The 11,881-nt window shown below is 38.8% G+C and overlaps 1 protein-coding gene across 1 annotated transcript; it reads left to right on the top strand.

Annotated features, from left to right (window-relative positions):
• Positions 1-221: 221 nt before the first annotated feature.
• PRL (prolactin) lies at positions 222-8,998 on the top strand. The gene is made up of 5 exons (XM_063097912.1): positions 222-249; positions 2,579-2,760; positions 4,231-4,338; positions 6,399-6,578; positions 8,807-8,998. The coding sequence occupies exons 1-5, from the start codon at positions 222-224 to the stop codon at positions 8,996-8,998; spliced, it is 690 nt and encodes a 229-aa protein (XP_062953982.1).
• Positions 8,999-11,881: the final 2,883 nt, after the last annotated feature.

Genomic DNA, 11,881 nt, shown 5'->3' with positions numbered 1-11,881 from the left:
GTATGTCTTCCTGAATATGAATAAGAAATAAAATACCATTTGATGTTTGAAATTATGGGGGTAATCTCAATGACGGAAATAACCAGGAAAAAAGGAAGAGCATGCCTGATTAAATATATTCATGAAGATGTCAAAGGTTTATTAAGCCAATATCTGGGAAAGAGAAAGCTGTGGGACTTCCAGATCTCTGGTGAAGTGCTTTATCCGCCATCATCACCAGCATGGACAGCAAAGGGCCACCACTGAAAGGTATGTGCAACGACTTACTGAGCTGTTGGCTTTACCAACACTTCTGGGGGGGGGGGATTAATGTAAAATTTTAGCTAATAACAAGAGGTTTCAGGTTTCTAGGTCTTAGAAGAATGATGTAGTCATTGCTTGAGAAACAATTGAACAAGGGCACAATTGTGGTTCTCAAACAGGACAATGCCCTTTCTCCTGGAAGCATGTGGCAATGTATGGAGATGTTTGGGGTTGTCTTAATTGAGGCAGGGGAGGAGGGGAAGGTTGTTACTGGTGTCTGATGGGTGTAGGTCAGGGATGCTGCTAAACATCCTACAATGCACAGGACAGCTCCCGGAACAAGGAATTATGCAGCTCAAGATGCCAATAACACTGAAACTCAGAAACTCTGCACTAGAGTAAAACCAGAAAAGTCCATGGGTCCAATTTGTCACAACTCCAGAAGACAGAAATTAACACTATGCAGTTCCCAGGACTCTTATGTGGATTGGCCAACTTGGATCAACCTGAAGAAACTTTTAATTCTGAGGCTGTGATATAGACAATGATAGAAGAATTGTCTCTTAGACTGCTTTGTCAATTTGTTTCAAACCAAATTACATTTCAAAAGGAAAAACAGTCTAGTAACAACTAATCACCTTTACTTTCTTGGTGACATTTGCAAGAAAAATAAATTAGTAGCAACCATAAAATTTGTTTTATGAAACAAAGAACAAAAACATCTGTCTATTTTGTCTCATCTTAGACTGTGAAAATCCCTCAAATGATAAATGTATATATAATGTACTGAGAGTTAAAGAACATCTATCCAGTATGAATTTCCTAGAGCTGCTATTTCAATTTCTCTATGTGCAAAGCACCATTCATTTGCACATGTAGGTAAAATATCCATTCAGTTACATTGTATGACTATAACATGTGCAAAATAAACTCTTGAGAAGCATCACGTTTTTAGAAAATTAAAAGTCTGTGCTACAAATCATCTCACAACGTTAATATTTTTGATTTTGCAGCTGAAGGTTTTAGTTACGTTCTATACTACACAATTACTAGGTCTTTTTAAGTATTTCAGCTTAGGTATCTTTTTCACACACAAATCTTCAGCATTTGCCTAGTTTTATCTTGGACATTTCCAAATTGCATTTATTGAAAGGTCTCTGGAACTTAGTTTTCTGATAAGCACATTTTTATATCAGATATTCTTTTGGAGTAGTGTCACTGAAGCTAAAAAGTGATTTTAATTTGGTAGCTACATGTCGTTTCTCTCCTTATGTTAAATATCTGTATCTGTCCATCTGCTGAGATAGCAAATTGAGGACAGAACCTCTTCTGAGTATTATCAAAAATTTTAAAAGTGAATGTTTATAGGTAGAGCAGGAAAAGAGGACGAAATCAAGCTTCCTAGGGCCCCTGTTATTATGTAATCAAAAGCAAAGTGTGGTTCTTTACAAGCCATGGCAACAACCTCTGTAAACACTGAGCCATCACGACTGCCGATGTGGTCCCTGTTACACAGATGCAGACTGAGAGCCCACAAGTGTGTGCAGTGCACCAAGGTGAAGTGCAAGGACCACAGTCTTGGCATCCTGCCTCCCTCACCTGCTACCATAGGACTTGGGGAAAATCACTTAATCTCCCTAAGCCATCTGTTTCATCAATATAATTTGATGATAATTACGAAAGCTCAGCCTATCTCACAGGCTTATTGGGAAGCTCAAATCTGGGGAAAAAAATGTAAAACTTTTGGCAAAGTGTCAAGCAAATACATGAGATTTTATGGTGAGTTAGCATGTCCAGGCTACAGCATCACCCTTGTGATAGGATTCTCCTCATATTCAGTTTGAGCAATCAAACAATTATGTCTTTATTCTTATCAGGCATGAAAGTAAAAGCAAACAGATCGACGGTGCTGTTCTCGTCATAGAAGTGTCTAGAATGCAAATATCAGACAACATTTAGTTAAAAATTACAAACTCCTGGAAAACCCAACTGTTGAAAATTTGCAGAAACTCCCAAGGCATTAAACTATCTTAAGAAAATGACCTAACCATCCTGGCTCAGAATTAATTTAAGCTCCAAATGTTTGCAAAGTACAGAAGCACTTCTGGGAGCATTTCAAAAATGTAGGGGGTCACTCACTTCTCAAACTATATATCTGAGCAAATATAATTATATATCTAAATTTACACAGTGGAATATGTTGATTCTTCCCCCATAGCACCAAATCATGCGCCTGAGGGCAGTGGGGAGAGATAAGGCTTCCCTGGCAGGATGGCTTTCGATAACCTCAGCTGAATAGATCATCTCAGAGTGGCTCGTGTTCTCATTTAAGCAGAGTCACTCCTGCTGCTTCTACTGCTGGTGTCAAACCTGCTCCTGTGCAAGAGTGTGGCCTCCCTGCCCATTTGTCCCAGTGGGGCTGTCAACTGCCAGGTGTCCCTCCGAGACCTGTTTGACCGTGCAGTCATCCTGTCTCACTACATCCACAACCTCTCCTCAGAAATATTCAACGAATTTGTAAGTACCACACTTCTTGCTTCTTCCCTGAAGGAGTCTTCAAGGGAACGACTGGGCTTACACTACACTTGAAATGAGAAGACCTCCTGAGACCAAATTTCAAGTAATATACCTTAATAGGTAAAAGAAGACATCAGTTAATTGCATGTGCAACAAGAAGAAAGGGACAGTTCCAGGAGATCTTAAATTCACAAAGAATGTAATATGTTTTTAAATTTTTTCTTTAATTCACTGTTTGTAAAAAGTAGAGAAAATTTAAACACCTGACATAGAGCGCTTTTAGGTGGGGCTGAGTGTTGATTTTTGTTCTTGCATGGGGGGCAGACCCCACAGGTATTCCTCACTTAGCACCCTGCAGAGAGCCAATAAATGAAGAATGAGCTGCAGTAAATGCATGAATTAAATAGAAGTAAACTAAGCTGAATCCATATTGGGAATAATAATAATAGCTTTTCAGAAACCCCAAAATGTTAGGACTCATTTTTCTAAGATTTCCAGTGTATAGGTTTACAATTACAATGGAGGGGCTGGTTCAGAATTAGAACCAAGTACTAGCCTTCTGGTTAAAGTCCTCAGAAAGTTGTGTGTTAACACCTCTAGGTCAGTCAAGGAGCAGACAATAGATGAGAGCTTCAGTACATCAAAGGGCCTCCATACAGAACACGGCTCAATGTTTGTAATAACCTACATATAGTTCTTTCTATTTATTAGTGGTTTTTTTTTTTTTTAATCCTCCATTTTTGACTAGCCATCTCTTATCTTCCAAGTCTTCCTAATAAATCTCTTTAAACTTTCACAACTATGGCTAAAGCTTAGTTTTTCTTTGTCTATGTGTTAACTAATTTTTTTCCATTCTTATTCTCATTTCATTGTTTTATATTTCCTAAAATCTTACCACCTATTTTTCTGACATCTTGTCATGATCACCAAAGTTTTATTCTGTATTTATGGTGAACTTGGTAAGGTTCAGGTGTATGGACTCAGAGTTAGTCAAAGAAAAATGATAATTTTATAATGCCTATTAGGGGAAGCATATCAGTTTGGACCCACAGTCAACAAGAGATGTAATGGCTAAATACAGATACATATGCACTGTGGCATTTGGCTCAAATACTGAAGAAAGATGATACTTAATAAAACATTTACTGTTTCATATTTTTGCTATTTTTAGTGTTTGCTTTTCAAATAGTAACTTGGGAGCAGGATGAAAGTAAACAACAAGGGAATCCCAAAAAAGAGAAGAGGTTGGAATTTAGGAAAGTTATATGAAAAAAAAAATGACTTTATAGAAATATTGAAAAGCAAAATAGGCAAAAATGTTACTTTCTTAATTCTTTAGTTTCAATTTTTATGTAGCTCTGATTTTTAAACAAGTACCCACCTAGCCAATGTATTACTATTCTGGTAGTGGGTTCATTTATTCAATGCCCAAGCAGCCCTAGCTAATTAAGTTTGCTTCCTCATTTCCAGGATAAACGGTACGCCCAGGGCCGGGGCTTCATCACCAAAGCCATCAACAGCTGCCACACTTCCTCCCTCTCTACACCAGAAGACAAGGAGCAAGCCCAGCAGATCCATGTGAGTCTATTATCCAGGTTTTTCACCAAAACAACTGAGGCAGTTCTCTGGTATTACCATGCTGTAGGTTAGTAGAGGAATTGTAATAGGTGCTGGTAATTACACATGCAGAGAAAAATGGAGGAAGAATAAGCAATCAAAGAAAAATTACATTATGTAGCTGATGAATTCTGAGTAAGTTCAAATGCTAAGGAAAGATAGTAGCAGCAAACTAAATAGCGCACTTATAAATTGCCCACGCAGATGACATTATTCACCAATGCCTTGTACCTAGGATCATACCTATTATGCTGTATGAGAGTTTGAACTGAATTGACCTCCATGGGTAAATAGATGCACATTCGCATATATGTAAGAAAAACAAATGCAGTTTTAGGTATGACATGTCACTAGTGACTCCCAGAAGTGTTTTACATTACTAACCACTGCACCGGTGGGCGCCATCTCTTCTGGACGTTCAAGGCTCTCCTTCTAGTTCTGCTTCTGCGTCTCTGACACCTGCTTCTTCATTCCTCACTGACGCCTCTGCCCTCTCCTGCTTCTTAATTAAAAGTAGCCCCTCCCCACAAGCAATTCCTGAAAAATATTATATTTTGCTTCTCCCAGCTGCAACTATCGCTTCTGTTCTGATGACAACCAAGTCTGCATCTCAAGCCCCAATCATTTATCTCAGCTCCCATTTTTTACTGTTAATACTCCCGTTTCTGAATTCCTGCCATAACCATAGTCTTAACATGATTTAAGACAAACATATTCACATACATACATACCCCCCCACAAATACAGTCTGTTCTCCCTTCACAATTTTATTAGTGGCACCAGCATTCTATCTGTTCTTTATGCTCATTAATAATAATTATGATAATAATAATAAGAGAAGGAGGATGAAGAGGAGGAAATAACATGTATTGAGAACTACAACCTTGCCAGACATTTCTCAAAAATCTTTATGTGCATTATTGTATTTAGTCCTCCCCAAATCCTACAGCACAAGGTACCTTTGTTGTACTCACTGTGATGAAAAAACAGAGGCTCAGAGAGGGTATGGACATGGCTAGTGAGCAGGGAGTCTGGGTTCCATCCGTTTCTGAGCCCTCTCCCTGAATCGCTGTGCCACACTCCTCCCAGCAAAACCATCCCACCGTCCACTTTACTGCCTGCACCCTTCACAGCTCCTTCCCTTCATGTCCTGGTACCTGTGTCCATTACAATGTCCATTCATTTCTCCTCTCCTCTTCATGTTCTTTATCACTAGATTAGTTCATGGACATCAACAGAGCAAGTGTTTTAAATCAGAGGTAATCGGCTATTTGGAGTTTCGTGTACAATCCTCGTAGTAAACATAACTTAGAGGGCCAAATCGCCATTGTGAATTCCATGGATGCTCTTATTAAAGAAAATGCTGTGCCTTTTCATTCACCTGCGAACACCAACAAAATCGACTGCTCTGCTAGCAGCATGGGGTAGGGGGGGGTCGTGTGAATTAAGGCAGGCATGCCCGTGCATGCCATGTCTTCTTTGTTGTCTCTTTGTTCCAACATCCTAAAATAAAACTCCAAACTGCAAGTGACTATATATCGATGAACGATTTCATTCATTAGCATGAATGAATCCTTGGGTGAAAATGATCTGATCTGAGCCCCTTGTCACTGACACTGGTTGAATCTCTCTCTCTCCTGAGTCAGATATTACACGCACCCTGTTCCAGCAAAACTTTAGTTTCTCCCCATAGACAAACAAAGAGATCAAATATAAAAGATCTCACTGAGTGAGCCAATGGTAGAATTTCAGAGGAGAAACAAAACTCATGTGGTCAACTAGAACTTTCATTTTAAAAAGTTATTTAAGTAAGCCAAATTATTTTTTCTAATCATAGCAAAATGTTGGCCAATAGTTTAATTTTACATTTCTACAACTTCTGTCACCTACACAATATTTTTACAAGCATGTTGGAATAACAAAGAGATGTTTTAGTTCAGCCTCTTTGAGCAAAAATCACATGTAACTAACACCATTATAGTTTGCTTATTTTAATGCAATTGTTCTGTATGGCTGTTTAGTACGAAGACCTTCTGAACCTGGTACTCAGGGTGTTGCGCTCCTGGAACGACCCTCTGTACCATCTCGTCAAAGAAGTGCGTGGTATGCAAGAAGCCCCCGATGCCATCCTATCAAGAGCCATAGAGATTGAGGAACAAAACAAACGACTTCTCGAGGGCATGGAGAAGATAGTCGGCCAGGTGAGCTGCTTCCTGATCCTTCTCTGTTTTTCTCATTAGTGGAAGAGGTGACCTCTGTAATGAGAAATCTAAGTTTGCAACAATGAAACTTAGGCATGTTATATTCTTGACTACTATTAAACAAAGCAAAAGCCTCATCATGCATAGCAACAGATTCTAATGTAAATGAATCTTAGAATCCTACTGTGACATATGACAGGTGCAGCCTTCCTTATGCTATACACAAATCCACCAAAGGCTTGCCCCTTCTTGGGGACAGATATTAAAAATTTTCAAGGGAAAGAAAACCAAGGAAAAGAATAGAATATGCAAGATAAATGTTTAATCCAAAGTATTCCAGGACACCTGCTATTGAAATTCTGGTCAGATTCTTTCTCTTTTCTCCCTCACCAGAGGACAAGAGTGGGAGAGAAATAAGGAGAAAATCCAAATGAGATTGGAAAGTTCCCCATTCCTGCATATCCCCAACTGCTGCATCTACTTCTCAGGGAGGGAAGGAGATTGAAAAGATGAGGCCATGGCATCAATGTTGTCCTACAAGCATGAGATTTCAGGGAGTCACAAAAGAAAGGAGTGTATCTTTTCTGGAATGTTCTTTACTTTGTAATTATAGAAAGTCACCTCGTCCTAAATTTTGTTTTGCTTGGGGCTCCAAAATCAAAACTCATATCATTGCATTTAATCTCCTCAAATAATATGTCATCTTTGGGTTGAGTCAGTATTTGCAATATATAAACTCCATTCTGATGGAATAATTTCAACATTAGTGAGATAACATCTAAAGAGCTTTCTGAAGCTCTCAGAAATGATGTATCATCATCTAAAGAAAAATATATGATTATAGGAATAAGAACAGAAGCAATTTGATATTTATCTTTTTGTGTGCTAAGTATACATTATCATGTGTCATTTTTGTCATTTTCATGGGAGAAGAATATATCCAGACAAACATAAAACACATTTTAACCCTGGAATGTGTGAAATAAACACCTTGATTTTCAAGTTAATTTCTTCATCACTGGGAGCCTACTTTCTGAGGTCACTAATTTGCTCTATAATACTTCATTTTCTGTTGTTTTTTTCTACCACTTATTTACTTTTTTATTCCTGTTCATATTATTATCCCTGGCACGGTAAATTTTGTCTTAGGGCTCAAGCACCAAAAATACAAAATAAATAAATACAAAATACAAAAATAAAATACAAACATAAAGCAAGGCAAAAAATACACACATACTCTAACTTCCAATAATAAGGAATCTCAGACTTAAAAAAATATTCTTACTTAATAGGAAAAAGTTTAGCGAGTTAGGGTTAACGATGATCCCAGATTTGTACCTAGTGGCTTTCCAAAATATCTGACATCCCTAATATTGCCAAGGTGGTTACTTAGTCTCCAAGATCTCTGGGAATCTCAGTTTGCAAAGGCTAATAAAGCATGAAGATATATGATGCCCCCTCTTCACGTAGCTCAGCATCTTTTTGTTATCACAGTCATGCTTCCAACCCTACCACACAGCCCTCACCATAAGAGGTTGCTGCCAGCACCCGCTTCTTACAGGTGCTTTTTCCAGAGCATCCTACCCCAGGAACACCCCCCCGCAAAAAAAATCAGCTCTTTCTCATAGAAATTTGGATGGGGTATATCTGTTTTGGGCGGAATGAAAGTCTCCCGACTACTTCAACAGATCTTCTTAGTCTCAAGCATCACTAGATTACCTGTACCTTAAAACATCAAGTACAATCCTTATCGTTTCTAAAGTTTTTGGTACTTACACTACATGGAGAATGGATTTGGTTCAAAGTGTGAAAAAAAGTAAACTGTCAGAAGAAATAAAGTACAAAAGGGTGCATTAGGGACAAGATTCAGGAAATAAAATAGTTACATAAATTAGAGAACTGAAGCTAGCTCCTCCAAGGTCCCTTGATCAAATCCATGTCTGTATTCAAATAGAACTCTCTGGTTCTCTGTTGATCTACTCCTGCAAAAACATACTTCATCAGTGATTACTTTACATGTCAGAAAAACTTGTACATGCATTCTGCTTCTAGTTATTAGATTCCTAATAGATTTCTGATATACTGGCCCGGATCTATTAAAATCCATGCCATTGACTAAAATTTCATATCCCTATATCTTTCCCAAATATTAATTCAATAATTAGAAGAACATGAATATGCAAATACTAATAATATGAATAATAAGTCACTATCTTTTTGATGATTAGGTTCATCCTGGAATCAAAGAAAATGAGGTCTACTCTGTCTGGTCAGGACTTCCTTCCCTGCAGATGGCTGATGAAGACTCTCGCCTTTTTGCTTTCTATAACCTACTCCACTGCCTACGCAGAGATTCACATAAGATTGACAATTATCTCAAGCTCCTGAAGTGCCGAATCATCCATGACAGCAACTGCTAAGCCCACATCCATTCCATCTATTTCTGAGATGGTTCTTAATGATCCATCCCATGGCAAGCTTCTTCTGGTTTCATAGCTTTTTAATGCATGCTTGAGTGTAATGGGTCTCCTCTTTAAAAAAATAAAACTGACTCTTTTAAGATGTCAAAATCTGAAAAAACAATTTGTCAGTTTCTTATATTCATTTAATAGAAAATTGAAAGAAAATCTGTCACTTCCATCGAGAAGTTCCTACCAAAATTTGTCACAAATAACAGAACTAGCCTTGCAAATAGGATAATTAACAGCTTACTTTAGAATCACAGTCAATTATTGTGGGTCAAGTTATTAGAATCAAAGAGTTAGCACACAATTAATCTTGCTAGTCATGCTACAAAGAAGATCAAGTTCTCAGGATTCTTTATGCAACCAGCCACACTCTATCAGCTGACTTTCATAGTGTTATGACAGACAACACAAGTCTGAAACTGCAGTGCCCTCAAACAGCATGAGGTTTACTGAATGGTCTGATAAGTGTTAGAATGCAAACATGAAATGGCTTTGTCTTTCTCTAACAGCCATCTTCCACCATGCACTTCCCATCTCCTCAGCATCGTTGTGAACATGTTTTATGTGTTCTAGTCACTCTGGGTCTAGCAAGTCAATTTCAACTCCATCTCGTATTCAAATTTTTTAACATTTTTCTCTCTGCCTGTGGTGGCTCAAGAGACAGGGAAAGCAGATATGGTTAGTTCCTGCAGAGTTCCTTCCCCCACCCTCTTCTAGGTCTTCAGTCCTCTGGCTATGTTGGAATGGGACAGAGGATTAGGAGACAGGGAAAAGCTGTGGCATCACTGACGTACATAGTGCTACCTTCTCTTTGTTGTCAGTGACTAACCTTGAATGCCCCCTGAGTGGCAGTGTCTTTTTTGTGGGGTGCACTTGTAATTTTCCAGAACACTCACCAGTGGTGACACCTATCTCACTGTAGTTTCTTAATGGGGGAAATGCTCTGGCTCGAGATTCCTATCCACCCCACGGCTCTGCCATCTATAGTGTTTTCCACAGCCACTGCTGCTGTTCCCTCACCCTGCAGGCACCTTATTGAAGAAAATTGGCCCAAGGTCAGCTATCTGCCAGCTGACCCCAGAAATCTCATGCATCATAACCACTCCAAGCAATGCAGCAGCAATAGTACAGGATCACTGCTGCCCCTTCCTGGGGTCTCTACTAAGTCTCTTCTCCTCCTGTTCACATAGACACAGAGTGTATCAGAAAGTGGATTTGTTAGCAGAAATTCACCTGAGGAGTAAGACGCCATTATTCCCTTCTTTTAAACCCAGTGAGTAATTATCTCTATCAACAATTATCTGAGAGAGTCGGCCTCACAGTCATTTTCTACTGGGCCACTGAATTATAACCCCTTCCTCAAATTCCTAATCTTCTATTTATTGAGTCTAGAGAGAGGTGCTTGGATGAGGGCAGCTCAGCTTGTTCGACTGCCTCTAAACAGCCTGGAATGAGAGCTAATCTCATTGCTAGTTCTCCTTAGAAGGCAGTGGTATTTCCAGGCTATTTTCACAGAAGCTTGTGGACTTTAGCAGGGATCTCTCGACAACAGACAATGGGAGACAACCTACTCAACATCCTGATTAGACATAAATGAAAAAGTGGGGGGTGGAATAAAGAGGAGGGAAGAGAGGGAAGGAAGGAAAGACAAGAAGAGGGAACATGAGTGAAAGACTTGGGTATAAAGGATAAGATGCTATTACTTGGTGGAGACTTAAATCTACCTTAATTTTTATACACTAAAAGCAAAAATCATGTCATGTTCTCCTTTCATTTCCCTTTTCTCTTCTTTCTTCTTTTCCTGACATTTCCTTTGTATTCGGAGTATTCTTTGCCCTTACCAATTGAGTTGCTATAGCTCTAGAAACAAGCAGAACTTAGCACCATTCAGATCAGAATTCAAGACAATTTCTACCTACCTCTTTTCAAAGAAAGTTTCCCCATACTTGCAGGAACACTCCTCAGCAAAACCAATATCTTCCCTCATAGCCAGAGTTATTTTTTTCTGAATCCTGCCCCTGCATCTAGCTGTGATGACCCAAACCTTTCAGAATGCAACAGAATACTCTGCCCCAAACTAACCTACCAACCCTTCCTTTTCCTCCTGAATTTATACAAATGTCATCTCTCATATCTCAGCCTTCTTTTAAAAGGCAAGAGAATACAGAAAAAAAAAAAAAACCATTGTACTTTATTTTTGAGTCATCTATTGCTGAAAACATCTAATCTTATTATGTTACCCATTTAACTTCCTTTTAGTCAGTTTCTAGACACCTCCAACAGAGAAGATGGTATTTACAAAGGGTGAAATTTGGCAATAAATGGATAATGCAATTGCATGCAATGTAAGTTCACCACTAGCCCACATGCGACTTCATGTACTCCTCTCTTATAAAGCATTTATTCCAAGCACAAATTTAAGACTTCTGGTAAACCACTGAGCAGCGAGACATATAAACTGAATACTGAAGTTTTCAGACAAGACTGAGCAGAGCCATAGGTGTGCTGTACAGTCAGCAAGGGGTATAGGAGAAGAGGGTATTTTAGAAGAATATAGAAATCACTCCCTTTCCAATCACAGTGAGTCGGTTTATATTTCTTCTTCTAGGGGTTCCCACCTAAGATTACATTTGAAAAAACAGCCCTGCTGTAGCAAGCACAACAGCAGTGCTTACAAAACAGAAACAAACAAACAAAAACCATTGAAATTCACTGATCCCTTAGATTAGTAAATCTCCTCATGGGCACAACAAGGACTAAAAGAGAGGTAAGAAAAATCGGTCTTCCAGGAGTTTGCTCTCAAGTTGTGGAGAAAGAGAGGGTTACATAAACATG

This window comes from Cynocephalus volans, chromosome 5 (genome assembly GCF_027409185.1).
Source record: "Cynocephalus volans isolate mCynVol1 chromosome 5, mCynVol1.pri, whole genome shotgun sequence".
NCBI lineage: Eukaryota > Metazoa > Chordata > Mammalia > Dermoptera > Cynocephalidae > Cynocephalus > Cynocephalus volans.
This window is presented reverse-complemented; position numbering and strand designations above follow the sequence as displayed.